Source organism: Rhineura floridana, chromosome 6 (genome assembly GCF_030035675.1).
Source record: "Rhineura floridana isolate rRhiFlo1 chromosome 6, rRhiFlo1.hap2, whole genome shotgun sequence".
Lineage (NCBI taxonomy): Eukaryota > Metazoa > Chordata > Lepidosauria > Squamata > Rhineuridae > Rhineura > Rhineura floridana.
The window spans coordinates 40,347,111-40,367,990 of NC_084485.1; the positions used below are offsets into that span (position 1 = coordinate 40,347,111).

The 20,880-nt window shown below is 43.3% G+C and overlaps 1 protein-coding gene across 1 annotated transcript in view; it reads left to right on the top strand.

The window, feature by feature from the left end:
• Positions 1-1,054: 1,054 nt before the first annotated feature.
• The window catches only part of PTPRT (protein tyrosine phosphatase receptor type T), a 977,341-nt gene continuing 957,515 nt past the window's right edge, over positions 1,055-20,880 (top strand). The window contains exon 1 of the mRNA XM_061631522.1: positions 1,055-1,901. Coding sequence (XP_061487506.1) covers positions 1,832-1,901 — 70 coding nt within the window. The 5' untranslated portion in view covers positions 1,055-1,831. The remainder of the gene's footprint in view (positions 1,902-20,880) is intronic.

The following is a 20,880-nucleotide window of genomic DNA, read 5'->3' on the forward strand; positions in this document are numbered from 1 at the left end:
CTGCAGAGGGCAATGATCAACTGGGTGTAGCCAGCTCTCTTACAATTTCACATGGCTAATGTTGTCTGTCCGTCTTCTAATATTGCACATCTACTCTCACATTCTTCAGCCTTCCGTTTCTTCATCTTCCTCCTCCCTTGCACTCTCCTCCCTACCCCACGGTTTGCCAAAGACTAAACCCCGAAAAGTCTTGCGTTACAATGGACGGGGGGGGTTAATATGGAAATGAGTTACTCTTAATGCAACAGTACCCCCTACTGGCTCTACTGTTCCAGTAATGAAAGAGTTATGTGAAATAGTATTGTCGGTGAAGACTCTGGTTGTTCAGTAGGAAGGGGAGAAATGGGGGGGGGGACACTGTAGGGTGGCGGTATGAGGCAGGATAATTAACAGCGACATTAAAATAGCCGAGGAAGCTGCGCTCGTGGAAATAGAAGCGCTTTTACTGAAACACACGCAGAGACCCTCACAGAGGGGCGCAGGAAAACATCCGTTGAAAGTTAAGAGATGCTTTCAGAAACGGATCTCCCGCCGCGTCGGCGATAAAACAGAGAGAGAGAGAGAAAGGGAGGACTGGTGGCCTTCGCGTTCCTTGTGCTTTGTAAACCCGAGATGGCGCGGCAGATACCGAGGCGCGGTGGGTGGGTGAAGGAAAGTGCGTCCGCAATGACCGTACAGCGCTCCCCGTTCGCTTTTAATACAGCGAAGCAGGGAACTGACAGCGTCGCCTCCGCACGGCCCCTTTTCAAGCGCGCGGGTTGTGTTTCAAACCTCGGGAGTATGTTGTGCCTGGATCCCCGAGTGCGCATGCTGAGCGTAGGTATTTAGCAACCAACTCTATCCGAAGTTAAGTGAATAATGACGAAAATTACTATTTTCAGCTGGAAACGTCTGTAAGCGCTTTAGAAGATTTGATCTAATAATGGCCCCCCTGCAAACCTTGCATTTTTGTGACTTTCATGCTCCTAGCAGGGGGGCTCATCTTCTCTTTTCTCTCCCTGGCTCAGCGTAACCGCAATCCTTATTATTCTCCGATTGAGGAGGAAAGGGGGGGTGCGCGCCCGGGCGCGCGCCCCGGTGTGCAGGTTGTTTGCTTCCCCCCCCTTTCCCTTTACTTGACGCTCCTTCTCTCCGTCGCGACGAGACTCACCAGGCGGTTCGTCGAAGGGAACCCACCTAGCTTGCTTTGCAATTTTGGGGGCTGATCCCGTGTGCCCCGCAGAAGCAGCTCCGAGAGGCTCGCGCCGATGAAGCGCGCTCACAGACGCCCAAGGGAACAAGCCGAGGTAAGGCAACACGCTGCCGTCGATTTCTGCAGCCTGCTTTCGGTTTTGTAAGGGGGCTGCCGCCCTCTCGCCGGAGTCGTTTCTGTAGCGTCGAGTTCCTGGGCAGGAAAATCTTGTAAATTACACTGATCTCCAACGCCCCCCCGCGCCGTCTTACCGCTTCCCCGGATTGCTTTGTGTCAAAACAACAAGGAACGCAGAATTGGGGCTTTTCACTGGCCGAGGTCAATACAAGTGACGGTCGCGAGTGCGTGGCGTCTCTTCCCGGGTATCAGCGAAGAGCGAGAAAAGGCAAGCGTTAGGACTCGGGGGAAATCTCTCTTTTTCCTCCTCCTCCCCCTCCTCTCCTCCTTTCGCTTCTTCAATCAGCTACTGCTACTCATCAGATCAGGGATAGCCGAGGCTTCAGCCGTGTGCGCGAGAGAGCCGCTCGCTTCGCTCCTCGATCTGCCCGATGCAAGGGATGTTTGCAAGGCGCGCAGAGAACCGGCTCTGCTATTGCTGCTGCTGTCGCCGTGGGCAGGGGATGTGAACTCCTGGAAAGAATGACGAGGATTGCTACGTTTGCCATTCTTTTGCAGCTGTTGCCAAAAACCGGAGGTCAGGTCTTTGCAGGTAAGTGGCGTCGGCTCTCGCAGCGCGCCACGGTGGAGCCTTCGGAGATCGGGGCTTTGAACTCGCGTAGGGTTTGTGAGAGGACGGTGGTGCGGGGCTGCGAGAGTAAAGGCTGGATCGGATGGCCGCCCCTTGCGCGGCTGAAGCTGGAATCCTGTACTCACTCACTTGGAAGTAAGCCCCATTGAACTTAATGGGACTTGCTTCTGAGCAGACTTGTATAGTTTTTTGTTTAACTGACCGGCATTGTGTTGACTGGCTGTAGCGTCTTGACTTGCAGGAAACTCTAATTTGTATGGTGGGTATATGCTGACAGCTAGAGGTAGAGCCTCGATACAGGAAACACACTTTTTTCTTGTTGCGTTTTCTTTGCCTATCTTAACACATGTGCACAACTAAAAATGCCAATTAGGATGCAATCTTGTACTGATTTACCTGGGAGTAAGTCCCATTGAACTCAACGGGGTTTACTTCCGAGTAGAAGTGCACAGGATTGCACTTCCTTCAACTGCAATAAGGAAGATGCCTAAGGAATGTTGTTGTTTCAAAACGCAACTGAACATAAGGAATCGGATTATAATAAGGTTTGTGTTCAGCATCAGAAATGGAACTTCCAAATAAACTCAGTGTTCTGCGCGGCTTCATTGGTGGTGGTGGTTTGTTTGTGTGCGTGCATGTGTGCGGGGGAACATTATAGGTAGGTCTTTCTATTTTAGGAAGCCTGTCACTTTAAAAGTTGTGCCTTGTATGGCTCCAAAAAGGAGGGGAAGACACTCCAGTCCTTTTTATAGTAAACAGTTGGTCTCCCATCAAAAGAAGAGGAGTGCCAAGTATTCCAGAAATGTGCCACATCAGGTTGAATAGCCTCACTGTACCTTTAAACCAAAACTTGGGGAACATATTTCAAAGTTAATTGGGGAACTCCTCCCCCCTTTTCCCGCTAGCCTTTTGGGATCTGAGGAGATGGAAGAACTTTTTTTGGATGGCAGACAACATGGGCTTGTTCCTTGACACCTGTCAGAAGCTATCACTTTAAGCTTGAGGGAGGTTAAAGCCAAAACTATAAACCCTCTGGAATCCCATTCCCTTCGTTCTTCCATTGGAATTTCCTTCTGAGAGATGCTTCCTCCTATGCTTTCTTTATCTTGGGATGGATTTTTCTCTCCTTTATTGTAACTCCCCCTTCTTTCCTCTAGATCAGAAATAGGGGATTCTTCACATGCTTTCTTTATCTTACTATGGATTTTTTTTAAAAGAAAGAAAAATTATTGAAAATAAAACCTTTATATTTATCTGGATTTAAGAAAATTACCATCTCACTTCCCTATATATTGAAGATTATTATTTAAAGTACCTACATGGCTGCATTCCACTTATGGAGACAGTATGTTTAAAGGATGGCTATTTGGGTATTACTCAACTTCAGGATTGGCTCCTAGAACCTTCCTAGCTTGACCACAATTCAGTCAAATTATTTATTTTGTTATAAAGGATGCAGAAAGATCAAACAACTCTTGGCAGCTCTGTGAAATATACCCCTTACTGGCAGAACACATTAACAGAGATATCACTGTTCAGAAGCTTGAAACAAAGCTCTTCTTGGAAGCTTCTTGCAAAGTTTAACTTAAAAATTTGTTTTAAAGAAAAGAAGGAAGCAATGAGCATGGAAGTGACCCTATTAAGCTCTGTAAAGCACAGAATGATTTGCATAATGTGTAATTTAAAGCAATTGGGTTACTTTGTTCCAGCCTTTTCCAACCTGGTGTTTGCCAGATTTTCGGACTACAACTCCCATAATCCCTGCCCATTGGCCATGCTGGCTGGGGCTGATGGGAGTTGGAGTCCAAAAGTGCATCAGATTGGGAAGGCTGATATATCCCTACTATAACTGCAGGGGATGGAATATGTCCTCAGAGTTAATTCTTAAAAACTGAAAAAGTAACAATTGTGAAACTCCTCCCATGACAAGGGAGTTCGCTAAAACATCCTTTCCACTGTCTGACTGTTGAATAGATGCATACATTTCAAGGCAAGTTTAATTCAGACTAACATCCTGTTTGTAAACCTATCAACTTGAAGTAATTCCCACTGATTTTCAAGGGACTTGTTTCCTCTTAAGTGTGTGTTAGGCTTGTTAACATATATCCTAAACTTGTGCCTGAATCTTGACCTTGTTTGGAGTCTGTAGAGCTTGCTTCACCGTTGAAATGTTTGCATAGGATTACAGATGGCAATGGTCACATGGACACTTGCTCTGCATTAAGTTCCACTTGAATCAACAGGACTTGTGTAGCATTTGTGTATTGTGATTCTAGGTGCTCCCAACACAACATGCTAGTGATAGATCCCCCTCTACCTGGAGGGGCAGCAGCAGAGGGAAAAAGGGGAAAAATCTTGAAGATGGGGGTAAAAGGGCAGATTGAGAGTTCAATATCAAACAATGGTACCATGGTTCTTTAATTTGAGTTTCAAAACAAATGTCCAGACTTTACACGGAGGAGGGGGAGAGGGAGCTAGACATGGAAGATAGTGAACAAATGCAATTATCAAACTTAAAAGTGAATTGGGCCACAAGGATTAGCGAATGGGTCAGAAGCTTCCATTATCACTGTTTGTTAAGAAAGAAAGCCTGTGTTTGCTCTGTGTGATTGTGAATGGCACCTTTCACCCCCTCCTTCAGTGCTTGCCTCTCTGCTGAAAAAGATAAAAGCACCTTATTTATAGAAATAAACTCGGCTTGGTGAGCCACTTCCATAAATGAGGTTATGGGAAGTGTTGCCTCTTTAATTTTTAAGATTACACTTAACCACCAAAGACTTAATGCCCTGTAAGCAATTTGCACAGCTAATTCTCTGATAATGAAAGCAAAGATGAAAAAATGTTGAAGAACTCCGCACCTCTCTGATGGATTTTCATGCTGAACCACATGAAAGCTTCTATTTGTCCCAACCAATGCACTTCTCCTGTTGTCCAACAGATGGTGCTGCCTTCATAGCTATTAGATGCAATTATAGACTTGTCCATATAGGCCAGCGTTTCCCAACGTTGGGTCCACAGATGTTGCTGGACTACAATTCCCATCATTCCTGACTATTGGACATGCTGGCTGGGGATGATGGCAGTTGTAGTCCAACAACATCTGGGTACCCAAAGGTTGAGAAAGGCTGAAGGCTTTGCTGTGGAACTACGCTTTCAGTGCCTTTATGTGTATGTTCAGCAGTCTTTTGTCAAAAATTCCAGCATGTCCAGTTCTGTGAAGCTGGCTGTTGGAGTTTTGTTACTGGTTTGCAGAAACAGTATTGCAGAACATTGAACCAAGATGAAAAACCCAAGAATTAAGTGTTGACTTGGTGCTGATTACGTTTTCATGTCAGAATTGCTGATGGAAATACAGATTACGATCTTGTTTTTTGTAGAATTGGTGAAAACATCTCTGTTGACTTGAATAAGGCATTGACTAGTGGACCTAGGCTGCAGTCTTAACCCCATGTACCTAGGAGTTGAGAAAAAAAAAGAGAGTCAGGAGTTAGCCCCACTGAATTTAATGGGACTTCTTTCTGAATAGACATGGTTAGGATTGTGCTGTTAAAGCAGTAGTTTCAGACTTTTCCCCTGCACAGAATACTTTCGATACAATCTTATTTGTTGATTAAAATCTTTCTGTTTTCTGGGGAAAGTTATAGGAGGTGAGTGACAGCTTGTGCAGGGCACAAGTGTAAACTGAATGTATATCCTAGAGGCATCCCCAAAAACCTTCTCTGCAGCTGCATATTGCATGGGAAAGATTGATAGCGATGAGCAAAGTGTGTTTTCTGGGAACATGCTCCATCATTACTGATTTTCTCATTGAGGAACTCTTAATAAGCCTGTGTAAGGCAGCCCAGTATTCCTTTCCATACCACAGACAGCTCATAAACAGGAGATGAAACCAAGAGCCTTCACCTGCTGTGTAGTCTTCCAGCAAAGGGTATATTATAACACATTGCTACTGAACAGAAGATGTTCCGTTTAGATCTATCTATTAACTTTGATAAGCTATCCTTCATAAATGTGTCTATCATTGTATAAAAAACATCTAAGCCAATGCCATAAACACATTGGCAGTGAATCTTATAAATTGTGCGAAGTGCTTTGTTTTGTTGGTCACGAATCCATAGCCAATCAATGTCTTTATGTGCGTTCTAGAATTATGGGTTCCAAATTTTGAAAAGCTGTGACGTAGCATTTTACATCCTGGGTGAAAACAAATGACTGTTTGGCAACTGGTAATGTTTCACAATTAGGATGTAATTGGTGGCAAGCTAGGACAGTTTCACCGCCATCTATATCCAGGAAGATATTTGGTGAATTTTGGATGGGATATGAAGTTCTCACTGCTTTGTAAGATGCTTCAAGTGATCACTTCTCACCTAGTTCTGTGCACCACTTACTAAATTGTCATCTGTATTTGTCTGCTACTAGCAGCTCCTTGCCACAATCCTGCAGTTGTTTCTTATCACACATACCACTTGTGGTAGAATATCTATGTTCTCTCTGCTATTGTTTACAGGGCCAAAGATGTGTCTGCACTTTTAAAAAACATGTAGGTCTTCCTTTGGGTCATTCAGATTTGTTCTGTGTGTTTGTGTTCTGTTTTGTTGCAGTGCAGAATAATTAAACACGGAGAAAAAAAATTGTGTTCTATTTATGCTGGACTAGCACTTTAGTTTCACTGGGAATATCTGGACGACAGCTTGAGCACAAGTGATCGGGAATGAGTAAAACATCATAAACATGCCTACTGTGTGGCTGTGAGGGTGGCGAAGAAGGCCCACATCTCTGCCACCATCAAATCTTCAAGTAGCTGTCCAGTGGAGTTTTTTTTCGTATTGTCAGAGTTCTGTTGACATCAACACAAGGAAATGGAATTTTAGACCCTTCGGAGGCCCGCTGTGAATTGTTTGCAAGGTACTTGGAGGGTAACATTGCTTGCCTCTATAGCAATCTTGATGCCCCATCCACATCTACTGTAGTCCCCAGTGAGGTGTCCAGTGCAATGTCTGCTGCAACTTCTTGGGGTCAGTTTCAGTTGATGTAGCCTGATGACATGGACAAGGTGCTTGCGACAATGCGGCCAGCAACATGTCCTCTTGACCCGTCCCTTCTTGGTTTATTAAAGCTTGCCAAGGGGGCTTGACAGAGTGGATCCAGAGTGTAGTCAACATATTGTTGCAGGAGGGAGTGGTTCCAGCCACCCTGAAAGAGTCGGTGATCTCACAGCTCCTGAAAAAGCCCACCCTGGACCCATTGTTTAGTGACAACTGCCACCCAGTAGCAAATACCCTCTCTTTAGGAAAGGTGATTGAGAGGGTTGTGGCGCAGCAATTGCAAGTACTCTTGGATGAAACAGATTAACTTGACATGTTCCAGTCTGGGTTCAGGCCTGGTTATGGGTCTGAATCGGCCTTGGTCGCCCTGATGGATGACCTTTATCGGGAGAAGGACAGGGGGAGTGTGACCCTGTTGCTCTTACTTGATCTCTGAGAAGCTTTAGATACTATTGACCATAGTATCAGAGGCACTGTTTTACAGTGGTTCCCATCGTATCTCCAGGGTTGTTTTCAGAGAATAGCATTGGGTGATTGTCCTTCGCCCCCCTGGCAGTTATACTGTGGGATCCTGCAGGGTACCATCTCCTCCCTAATGCTGTTTAACATTTATATGAAGCCCTTGGGAGTGGTCATCAGGAGATTAGGGGCAAGGTGTCAGCAGTACACCAATAATAGCCAGCTCTCTCTTTTTTTTTTTGGTAACATCTGAATCAGGAGAGACCATGCAAGCCCTGGACTGGTGCCTGGAGTCAGTGGTGGGCTGGATGAGGGCCAATAAACTGAATCCTAGCAAGTTGGAGGTGCTGTGGGTGGGTGGTTCCTGAGCTGAGATAATCAGTCAGTTGCCTACTTTGGATAGGGGTCTTACTGCCTCTGAAACAGCAGGTTTGTAGTCTGGGGTGCTCCTGGATCCATCTTCTTCACTGGAGGCCCAGGTGACCTCAGTGGCTAGGAGTGCCTTTTACCAGCTTCGGCTGGTAAGACAGCTGCGGCCATTTCTGAACTGGGATAGCCTGACCATTGTTGTCCATGCATTGGTAACCTCCAGGTTGGATTACTGTAATGCGCTGTATGTGGGGCTGCCCTTGAGTTTGGTCTGGAAGCTGCAGCTGGCGCAAAATGCAGTGGCAAGACTGCTCACTGGGTCAGGGTATTGCCAGCATGTCAATATGCTGCTGAAAGAATTGTACTGCCTGCCTGTTAGCTACCATGCTAAGTTCAATGTTCTGGTTTTGGCGCACACAGCCCTATACAGCTTGGGACCAGGATACTTGAGATATTGTCTTACCTCTTATATACCCAGTCGATCCATATGCTGTGCAGGTGAGAGTCTCCTGCAGATTCCATCTTATCAGGAGGCCCATTCCGCACACCATAGGAATTGGATCTTTAGTGTAGTGGCAGCTACCCTTTGAAATCCTCACTTTAAATATTAGACAGGTGCCCTCTCTGTTATCGTTTTGACACCTACTGAAAACCTTCCTCTTTCAACAAGCCTTTTAAGTAGAGACCTTATCCCAGCCTGTGTCTGTGTTGGAATCGCTTTTTAGGAAGTTTTTAAAGCTTTTTTGGGGAAAAAAGATGTTTTGTTTTTAATATAATTTCAAGTCTCCTTTTACGACACTTTAGAGCATTTTTTGTGTTTTTGTTTGCTGTCCTGGACTCCTATTGGGAGGACAGGTGGGATATAAATTAAATGAATAACATAATAAGTAAATAATAAAGAAATGTTTTAGAGCTAAGGTTGAGATCTCAGGGGAGTGAAATAATTTTGGTGTGTATGTGTGTTTGTTCTACAAACTACCTCTAAAAATCAATTATTCATTTTTTGTATGTAAATTAACTTTCACAACTGACAGAATACTATTACTCTCGTTAGCATATGCAGTTTGTGTGTTAGCTTGTGTGTGTGGGGTGGGGGAGAAAAGTAAACTGTCTTGCGTACTATGGGTAGTGCTTTGGACATGCATATCAAACTATATTCTGGAACATCGATGAATCAAGACAGTAGCTATGGCTAACAGCTAAGGGAAGGGATGGTGCTCCTGTTCCAGGTAGCTAAGGGTAGTTATTTCAGGAAGTATGGACTGCTTTGTATCATGCAACAAACTGTCCCTTTTTGCGTACTTTTGTGCACTAATTGCTAAATGTTCATCTGTATCATCCACTGTTAAGCAGTTCCTTTCCCCAATCTTGCTGCTATTGTATGGTGAACAGTAGGGAGGGATTTCTTCTGCTTCTGCTTCTGTGTCTGGTTCCTTACGGACCATACCTGTCTGTAATCTTCTGTCCATCTTACAGATACTTGGTGGCCAGGCTATTGCATCATTTCCTTGACTCAAGATTGTTTTCACATTGTGCTGCTATGTTTTTCCTTTTAATTTATCTGGTATTGTACTTTTTATTGTTTTTATAAAATTTATTGTTTTATCCGGTATTGTATTTTTTAAAGTTTCATTTAGAGAGAGAGAGAGTATATGTGTGTGTGTGTGTTTATGTATATATAAGTTGCTTATGCAAACCACTTAGAGACTGTTTTGGTATTAAATGTTATATATATTAAATAAATACATAAAACCCATTGCCTTGATATCAGCCACTCTGGAAGACCATCTGGGGAAAACTGTATGCCTCGAGGAGGTTCATTTTGCCCGTACTGCTGCCCTTTCCTTTCCATTACAAATTTTAGTTGTATCAGGGGTGTCATTTTCCTTCCAAATGTGAAGAATAATTTGACCGCTTGGAATCTTATTAGTTGAATCATTGTGAAGAAAAATACCCCATCATTCTGAGAGGCAGCAGTGCAGGTATTGTTGGAGGCAGAGGGAATTGAAAGGTGGTGATGTTGTCAGCGGAAACATGGAGATTTGGAGCAGAGTTAATTCACTTTACTAGCACACTGCCTTCGGTATGTTGGTTGTGAGCATATGTAAGCAGCTGAACATGGCAACTGTTACAATACGACAATGTAACTCCAAAATCGCTTTCCATTTTTTCTAGGGAACCGTTGGCTGTTCAGCTCAGCGTTGCCTTCCTTCTTGGCTAGCTTGATTTATTTTCTCATAAAAGAACAATTAATGCTAAAAAGGTGCTTGGAAAAATATCCCTTTCCTACAACTGCAGGAAATGGGTCTTTGTGTTGTAAAAAGGCAAATGTTGACCGTACCTCCAATTTATATTATTTTCTTTTTTCTTTTGTGAATGTTTAGCCTTTTCTGCTACACTTCTGCATTCTGTTCATTTGAGGGAGCCCTAGAGCATGCTGCCCCTATAAATGGTTTATGGAATGGTGTGTGTGTGTTAGACAATTATTATAGAATACTGAAGTATCCTTTCTTTAAAATAAGGGTTCACGGTTAGTTGCTATGGAAACTGCTGTGCTGCCAAGAAAGGTAGATCTGAATTTTGTGGAGCAGGGACTAGGGCAAAGGTTAGTTCTTCTGGCAATATTTATGATGTGTATTAGAACCTTTTGCAGCTAATAGACAAGATTAATTGATTTTGAGTATTTGTGGCTTTAAACGCTCCCTCACTTCATGGATAACTCAAAGTCTGCCTTTAGCTTCCCAAATTTCTTATTTGGCTGCCCCTCTCAGACCACTTATTTCTAGAGATGTTGCACTGAAGTAAAGAGGATTGCAGCAGAGAAAGTGTTGCACAAAGTTGTTGCTGTTAAGCAGATTAGCATAAGAATGCAGTATCTCCTTCCCTCACTCTTGGGAGGACAGCAGATCACCTTTCAATAAATGATGTTATGCTTGGCAAGTGCATACACATGTCCAGGAGGATCAATAGGTCAGTGGAAGAGCCTCTGCTTTGCATGCAGAAGGTCCCAGGTTTAATCCCTGGCATCTCCAGGTAGGGCTGGAGAGAATCCTGACTGAAATCCCGGAGAGCCACTGCTAATCAGTGTAGACAATACTAAGCCAGATGAACCAATGGCTTGACTGAGGCCCCATCTGTACTATACATTTAAAGCAGTATCATACCACTCTAAACAGTCGTGGCTCTCCCCCCCTCCCCCCAAGAATCCTGGGACCTGTAGTTTAAGGATGCAAAGAATTGTTAGGAGACCCCTATGCCCTTCACAAAGCTACAGTTCCTGAAGTGGCTTAACAATCAATCTCTCTTTCCAGGGAACTCTGGGAATTGTAGCCCTGTGAGGCAAATAGGGATCTCCTAACAACTCTCAGCACCCTTCATTGCTGCCTAAATTATTATGTTCTTGGGCTAGGCTATGGTGTTCAGGGCAAGGGAGTATACTCTTCTTCCCGCTAAAGCTGCTTGTGTCTGCACCAAAAGAAAATGATGTCTCTGACTATACAGAAGCTATGACAGTGATGCCCTACCAGCTTTTCCCTTTGGCCCTTTTGTCCGCACGCCTGCCTTACCAAGCTTGTGGCGTATCTGCAGCCCTGCTTGCTCAACCTGTGGGAAGATGAGAGCATGTGTGGGGAACCTTTCCTTTGAAGGGAAAAGGCATGTCCCATACCTTGATTCAGTTCCAGATTTAAAGGTAAAGGGGGAATTTCCCTGCCATGCTATCTGCATGGCAAACATGAAGGGACAATATGTGGTTTCAAGGTATCTAATCTCCAGCCATTAGGGATGGAGTATTATGTGAAAAAGGTATGTTAAAACTTCTTTGACAGTCCTACAGTACTACTGTAATAACTGGGTATTAATGTACGCTGCTGATTATGTTGTACGGTGGTCTTTTTTTAAAACAACAACAACAATGACTTACATTCAATGCTATGCTGTAATTGCAAAAGTTCCTGTTGCTATTTGCTATTAAAGCACACAAGAATCATATTTTCTTTATGGGGGGTGGGAGAGAATTGTTCTGGCTAAGCTAAGCATATAACATGCAACTTTTAATCAGACCTCTTTCCTTTTCTCTCTCTCTTTCTAATATTTATTTATTTTATTATACTTGTATACCGCCCCATGGCTGAAGCTCTCTGGGCGGTTTACAGTAACTAAAAACATTAAAACAAATAGAATTTAAAACGGATCTTATAAAAACAATTTAAAACACAATTAAAAAATTTAAACAGTATAAAACACATGCTAAAATGCCTGGGAGAAGAGGAAAGTCTTGACCTGGCGCCGAAAAGATAACAGTGTTGGCACCAGGCGCACCTCGTCAAACAGATCATTCCGTAATTTGGGGGCCACCACTGGGAAGGCCCTCTCCCTTGTTGCCATCCTCTGAGCTTCCCTTGTAGTAGGCACCTGGAGGAGGGCCTTGGATGTTGAACATAGTGTACAGGTGGGTTTGTATTGGGAGAGGCGTTCCATCAGGTATTGTGGTCCCAAGCTGTGTAAGGCTTTATAGGTCAAAACCAGCACCTTGAATCAAGCTCGGAAACATACAGGCAGCCAGTGCAAGCTGGCCAGAATCAGTTTTATATGTTCAGACTGTCTGGTCCCTGTTACCAATCTGGCCGCTGCATTTTGCACAAGCTGCAGTTTCTGAACCGTCTTCAAAGGCATCCCCACTTAGAGCGCATTGTAGTAATCTAATTTGGAGGTTACCAGAGCCTGGACAACTGAAGCCAGGTTATCCCTGTCCAGATAGGGGCATAGCTGGGCCACCAACCAAAGTTGGTAGAAGGCACTCCATGCCACCGAGGCTACCTGAGCCTCAAGTGACAGAGGATTCTAGGAGAACCCCCAAGCTATGAACCTGCTCCTTCAGGGGGAGTGCAACCCCATCCAGGACAGGTTGGACATCCACCATCCGGTCAGAAGAACCACCCACTAGCAGCATCTCAGTCTTGTCTGGATTGAGCCTCAGTTTATTAGCCCTCATCCAGTCCATTGTCGCAGCCAGGCACCGGTTTAGCACACTGACAGCCTCACCTGAAGAGGATGAAAAGGAGAAATAGAGCTGCATGTCATCAGCATACTGATGGCAACACGCTCCAAAGCTCCGGATGACCGCACCCAACGGTTTCATGCAGATGTTGAACAACATGGGGGACAGAACTGATCCCTGTGGAACCCCATACTGGAGAGTCCAGGGTGCCGAGTAATGTTCCCCAAGCACCACCTTCTGGTGACTTGAATGCGGGAGTGAGTGAATGAGGGAGATCTTATTATGCACCGATCTGAAGTTTAGGAGCAGCATCCGGAGGCCTGAGAGCTGGCTGATAGGGCAACCAACAAACCTGTGGGTGAGGGAAGGACCGGAACAAGGCACAGCCGTTAACTGCCTGGGCCGCGTTCCCCTTACCTGGCAAGTCCTCCTCACAATGCCATATCTCCCTCTACCCGTCACTACACTAATTGGGGGCCTCTCAAGTCTCCCCACTTGGCTCTGAATCCTCTCTCCCAGGCACATAATTCAAGACCCCCAAAAAGGCAAACAAAGCAGGAGCCACCTCAGTCAGCTGGCTTATGTATCCCCTCCGAGGAAGGGACAGGTGGAACAATATCGGCCACAGCTGACTGAGTACCTGGGGCCTGGTTCTGCAAGGTGCCAACCTGCAGAGCAGAAGCCCAAGAAGGAGAAGGGGGTGATGGTATCCAAGCTGCAGCAGCACAAGCAGGCAGATGGCTCTCCCTCCCTGGGCACTGATGGTCCTCTTCCCCCTGCAGGCACTGGGTCTCCCAAGCCACCTCAGCCAGCCAGCTTATGTATTCCCTCCAAAGAAGGGACAGGTGGAAGGAATCAGCCACAGCTGGCTGAGTACCTGGGGCCTGGTTCTGCAAGGTGCCAACCTGCAGAGCAGAAGCCCAAGAAGGAGAAGGGGGTGATGGTATCCAAGCTGCAGCAGCACAAGCAGGCAGATGGCTCTCCCTCTCTGGGTGGTGATGGGCCTCTTCCCCCTGCAGGCACTGGGTCTGATAAGTGTAATAATAGCTGATAAGTGTTGGCTTTAAAGAAGATTAGACAAATTCATGGAGGATAGGACTATCAATGGCTACTAGCCATGATGGCTGTGCTCTGCCACCCTAGTCAGAGGCAGCATGCTTCTGAAAAGCAGTTGCCAGAAGCCTCAGGAGGGGAGAGTGTTCTTATACTCAGGTCCTGCTTGTGGGCTTCCCCCAGGCACCTGGTTGGCCACTGTGAGAACAGGATGCTGGACTAGATGGGCCAGTGGCCTGATCCAGCAGATTCTTCTTATGTTCTTACGTTCTTATTATGCAGTAATTCTGAAATGCCGAGAACCAGATCCTGGTGCATGAAATAATATCAGAAGAGAGTTCGTGATGACTTAATTAATATATAATATAGCCCTTTGTTAGGAAGTGTGTCAATCTTTATTTGTTATCCGTTCTTGCACAAGAAAAACAGAGCTTAGACTGGATGTTAGTTTTTCTTGGACAAGGCTTTACAACCAGTGAAACAGAGACCTTACATGAGAGGTGAGAATGAAACAAACTTTGTTAATGTAGAATTCATCTCCTTGGCTTTTTATTTCACTGAACCTCACTGGAACAGTAGGTTTCACTTTATTTGCCTTGCTTCAGAGTTAAGAATGGAAATGCTGATATTCAATAAAGTGACGGACAGAGCAATCCTATGCATGTCTACTTAAAAGTCACTCCTATTGAGTTTAAAGGAGCTTATTCCCAGGTACTTGAGTATAGCCTCAGCCATTTAACTAACAGGGGTATTTTACATGGCATAGATAAATCTGGAGGGGGAAAGCTTGGTAGGGATACTATTTGCACTGAGTAAATTATTGATTTGTTGTTCTTCTCACTTCTCATAAGAGGTGCTAGTTTGCACATGAATGTTAACCAGCTGATGACTTACAGCTTCAAAGTGCCGACTTGCTTGTGTGAATGGGCCAATAGATCCCTGCAGCACAAGACATTTAAAATCTAACTGGAAGACTATCGTCCCACTGTCCTAAATAGGACCTGCCCCACATTTGCATCTATTTTAAAGATTAGGAAGACTCAGGACCTAGTGCAGGAATGGGAAATGTGTTGTGGTCCTCCAGTTAATCTTGGATTACAGCTCCTGCTACCTCTTAACATTGGACATGTTGGCTGTGCTGATGAGAGTTGGAGTCCACCAATATCTTGAGGGCCACTGGTTGCTCACCCCTGACTTGGAATAGTAAACTGGGATACCTAGCCTCACTGGAAAGTGCTACTTGGTATTTTTTCTTTAATGGCACTGAATCACACAAGGGTGGATATAGGTAACCACATTACCATACATTTACTGTGCATCTGTATGTGATGTATGATTAAAATCCTCCTTACCATTTGCAGAATGATTCAAATCACAAGACTACGGAGAGAGAGAGAGAGAGAGAGAGAGAGAGAGAGAGAGAGAGAGAGAGAGAGAGAGAGCTTTGAAAGCATCCAGTGTCATACACTTTGCCAACTGAATTTTTCAAATCTCAACAATAAAGGGAACAATTAAATTAATAGTGGCCTTCCTGCATTCATAATTTTGTTATGTAGTTGGATCCATGTGAAGGCAATGGCAGTATATAAAAATATGTAAGAATTGTATCTACAGGCAAGTGTACTGTGGAAAAACAAAGAAGGGAGGCATGAAGATCATCACAAAGAAACAAGAGAGAAAGCAACTGTGTTTCTCAGGAAGTGCCAATTGTACTGGTGCCTTTTTGGATAGGATTATTTTCTTCTTCAGGGGCTGACTTCAGTACTGACTTCTTCACAGAGGCTTCTTCAGTCAAAATCAACAGTTTTTCCTCTCTTGTTTTTGTGCTTGTTACTGTAGTTGTTGCTTTTTTAAGCTATATGGAGAGCAGAGGTAAGCAACATCTGAGTTCACCTTACTTCATAAGTCCCCTTTACATGTTCACCAAACACAGATGGAGTGTGTGTGTGTGTGTGTGTGTGCATGCGTGCGCGCGCACGCACGCACGCACGCATGCATGCATGCACGCAAGCGAGTGCATGTCCACTGTTTCCACTCATGACCTCCAGGTGTTCATTAGATTATGTAAATGAGCCTGCTCACATACAGCTGTATGTGTGTAAAGTGCTGTTAAATGATTAAATGCTCATCCAGAATTTTCCAGAATTGTGTGGAAAGAACCCTGCATAAGAAGAGTCCTACTGGATCAGACCAAAGGCCAGTCTAGTTCAGCATCTTGTTCTCACAGTGGCCAACCAGATGCCTATAGGAAGCTCACAACCAGGATCTGAATGCAACAACACTCTCTCCCACTTGTGAATTACAGCAACTGGCATTAAGAGGCATACCCTCTCTGATAGTAGGGATGGGATCTGTTGGCCAGTGTTGGTTCAAAAGCATTCCTTTGACCTAACGGGCTGGTATCGATTGGAGTTTCTTCTTTGTCCACAAGTTGCTGCTTTTACTGATCTGTTTTTTTCCACTCGGAAAAAATACTGATATTAATTTCTATATTTTAAAGGAAATATCAGTAAATTGGAAGAAATATTGATAAAAATATTGGTAATATCAACATTTTAGATGCAGATTTTTTAAGAGAAAAAAATCATTTCCCAGAAATAACTGTGGAAAATCACTACATAAAAATCCAATCCGCATTGGTAGCGGAAAAAAAATGGGTACCACATCCAAATTGGACAAAATTCTGGCACATCCCTATCTGATATTGGGAGTGGAACATATACATCATGACTAGTAGCCATTGATAGCCTTATCCTCCATGAATTTGTCTGATCCTTTTGTAAAGCCATCCAAGGTATTGGCCATCACTACATACTGTGGCAATGTAGTTTAACTGTGTGCTATGTGAAGAAGCAGTTTCTCTTGTCGGTCCTGAATGCTCCAACATTCAACCTTTGTTGGATAACCCTGAGTTCTAGTATTATGAAATAGGGAGAAAAGCTCCTCTCTGTCCACTTTCTTCACACCATGCATAACTGTATATATCTCTGTCAAGTTCACCTTTACTTGAGTTTTTTTTCAAACCAAAAAAGCACAACATTTCTAACCTTTCCTCATAGGGCATTTGCTTCAGCCCCTTGATCACATTGTTGCCCTTTCTGCACCTCTACAGTCACCTTTCTGAGGTATAGTGATCTGCAGCTTGTAATTTCAATCCTACTTACCCACCTGTTATTTACAGGCCTCTGTGCATGCCCAACATGAGTGGAACTAAATCTCAAGTCCATGACTTGCCACCCTAGCCCTTGTTTATAGTTGCTAACACTGCAGCAATAGGTTTTCTCTCTCTCATAAGTACTAAGATTTTTTTTTCTGGGCTTCTAGCAAATGTGCCACACAGACCTTGTTGTCAAGGCTTTCTGTCTGCTTAATAGTTGACCCAAAAATTGATGACATTGAAGCACACTCTAATTAAAAAATGTTTTATAAATTGTTTACCCTGGAGAAGTACATTGTTTCTAGAGAAGCAAATATGGAAGTTCTAACAGCAGGTGTAAACATTTTGCCTTAATATATTAGATTTCAATCACAGAGGAGTACTGTTGTGATGTTCTTATTTCTTTTTATTTTAAAATAATGTATTTCTTCATATTTTAAACCTTCTATTCAGCTAAAAAAAATATTCCCACTGCAAATTATAAATAATAAATCTGAGACAAGCATTCACAGCTCTCAGATTTCAAACAATGCCGAACGCGATCCTAACTGGCCATTACAACCAGGTTCCTTGGGGTCAGCGGTTGTGTATATGCGGTGATCCGGTGGTTGAATATTTGCCCCATTACTTGTTAGAGTGTACTTTATACTCCCATCCACGGGCTAAATTTTTGAATGGTTTGCTGCCAAGCCAGGGTGTGGCGTGGGGTCTCCATAGTATCTTCTTTCTTCTATTGGACCCAGACCCCTCAATCACATACAGAGTTGCCCTTTTCGCCCTGGCGGTGCAAAAGCTGCAAGCAAAGCATGTAGCAGAGCTGGAGTCCAATTGTTGGGAGGCTACTTAGGGTGAGAATATATGGACCGTTGACAGGACAGTCGGGGACAAGTATTTTAGGACCTTCCATATTGGTTTTAGAATCCGTATAGGATTTTAGCTTCAGATGATATGTGTCTGTTTTAAACTTTTGTATAACCTGTGTTTATATGATGTGACATGTGATGGCCTATGGCTAAGCAATAAAGTTATACTACTACTAAATAATAAGATGGCCCCTGTCCTTAGAACTACAATTTAAAAACACATGACACATAAGGAGAATGAATTGAGAGGGAGGAGGGAAATCCACACACTTCTTAAGTATGAGAATTTTATAAAGGTTCTTTCTAGGAGGGAAGAGTAAAGTAAGCTTCCTGCAGCTGCTCCTTGTAGGACTGCAGTAACTTGTACATTTTCATATAACAAAACTGATAAATCATGCATTGATTAGGTATAGCAGTAATAGGAAGCTTTGGCCCTCCAGTCTTGCAGAACTACAACTCGCATTGGCCTCAGTAAGCATAGAGACGATAGGAGTTGTAGGTCTGCAACGTGTGGAGGGCCAAATTTCCCCACGCTTGGGCTGTGGCGTCAGATTGGTTTTCCTTAGAATTCTCAAATGCATTATTATTTAATGGGTTTTACAGTAACACAAGAACATAAGAAGAGCCTGCTGGATCAGGCCAGTGGCCCATCTAGTCCAGCATCCTGTTCTCACAGTGGCCAACCAGGTTTGTTTAAATTTTTTGGTTTGTTTAAATTTGAGTTCTCACTAAAAGTACAAGTGATAAAATGCATGGAGCACTAGCTATCACGCAGTCTCCAATTAAATGTAGCTTGTTTGACATTGCATTCTTTCAAGATGACAGTCTGTGATCTAGCAAGTGGCCCTTGCACACACATCATGTATTCTGCCCACAGTAGATCCTTTAACAAAGTGGGTGCGTGCTCTCTGGAATATCTCCCTCCCTGGGCTACTTCAGTGCCAGTTGAAGATCTTTTTTTTTCTCCCCCACCAGCTCTTAGCTGGATTCTGTTAAGTTTCTACAAATGGATTTTACGCTCGTTGGTTCTTAACTTTTTGTTTTTATTGTGCATTTTTTAATGATGTTATCTGCACACTAGGTTTCCTGGCGATTCCCATTTATTTTTCATGCCATAAAAAAAGAAAAATGGAGTGAGCATTAGGAGTAACGGGAATGTGTTGGATGCCAAGAAAGGGGTGTCAAGCTCACCAATAAACAAACATGCTTTCTTTTCTGGCACAGAATTAACCCCAGAGGCTGCCAGTGCCAGGGCATGGGAAATTAGAAGTCAGCAAGCAGCCTCTGAATAATTAGTTGTCCTTACATGAACTTGCAAAGTAAATATATTTTTGCATAAGAATGTTTGTATAATACTATACATATGCATGGTTGTTTCCCCCCTTTCTGTATAGGAATGAAGCTCGGTACGAACGTTAGAGAGTAAATGTTTTAAGTATAACAGTTTGCAAAAACTTGGGAACTAAATAAAAGCAAGAAACATAAAAAAGATGCTAATATAAAAGAAACATGGTTTTGATTAAACTCGGCAACTGTAACTATTGTGGTAACAAAGCCATCAACACTTTAAAGAGGTCAATTCTGCATATGCCTAGACCAGTCTTCAGTGAAGGATATCCTGTGCCAAAAGGGAGACAGCCTTCTCATGAATGTTTACCAAGAAGTGTGAAAAGTCCTCTCTCTTTCAACGATCAGTACTACATATTTAGTAGTGTTGAAGCATCTTGGTAGCATAGGCTTTCGGAGGCTTTTATTAGTGTGAACTGTTGTAAATAGGATTTTAGTATTGTGAATCACTATGGCTGAAGATCAATATATAGATAAAATTGGATCCAGAGTAATTTGGTTACACAGAGTGAGTAGGGTGCACATTGGAATTGATGTGAAAAGTTAGTAATGACTAAGTGAAGACTGATTAACCCTAATGAGAATTAAGTCCAACTAACTTAGATTGCAGTTTTATATACTCTCACCTGGAAGTAAGCCCAATTGAACTCTCTGGGACTTACTTCTGAGTCCACAGGAACATAGGAAGCTGTCTTATACTGAATCAGATCTTGGTCCATCTAGCTCAGCATTGCCTGCACTGACTGGCAGCAGCGCTCCAGGGTTTCAGGCAAGAGTCTGTCCCAGTGCTACCTGGAGATGCAGGGGACTGAACCTGGGATCTTCTGCACACAAAGCAGAGACGCTACCACTGAGCTATGGCTGTTACACCATGAAGCCATGCATAGGATTGCTCTGCTAGTCTGGATTCAGCCCACTCTAAACTGATTTTGAAAATAAAATTGAAATATATAATATATCATAGTATAGAATTGTTTATAATATATATCAGGGGTGGCTAGCACGGCTTCCTCATTTTTCTTGGACAACAACTCTCATAATTGGGATGCAAAGCTGGCTGGGTCTTATGGGAATTCAAGTCCAACATCAACTGGAGGGCACCACATTGGCTACCACTGATATATGTAGAACATGTAATTTTTTAAATCAAACACAGCATTATACAGCCAGCATGGATTTTTCACATTCTGCAATGTTAAATTGAAAATACCCTCATTCCAATCTGATGCTTCCCATAAGCTCATTTCAAAACAAAACGTTACAAAACTTATAGCCCTGAACTCAGAAATGCTTACTTAACAACCCTCTAAATTTTCATGGCAATACACAAAACAGTCAGAGAGAATTGAGAGTTCAAAGTATAAAAAGAGAGGAAAAAACCAGACCCATGTTGGATTTTTTCTGAGTTCTCATAATTTGTTGAAATTAATTAAAAATAAGCCATGTTCACATAGTACCTGTAATCCTATTATTGACCTTGCCCAATACTCTGACCTTCATCTTCTGAAAATAAGAGTTTCTTTGCTGGAGGTCCAAAAGTCTATCTAGTCCAGAATGCTGACTCCAACAGTAGTCATACATATTGTCACATCCACACCATACATTTAAAGCAGATTTTTCTTCTTAAGTCCAAATTTTGTATATA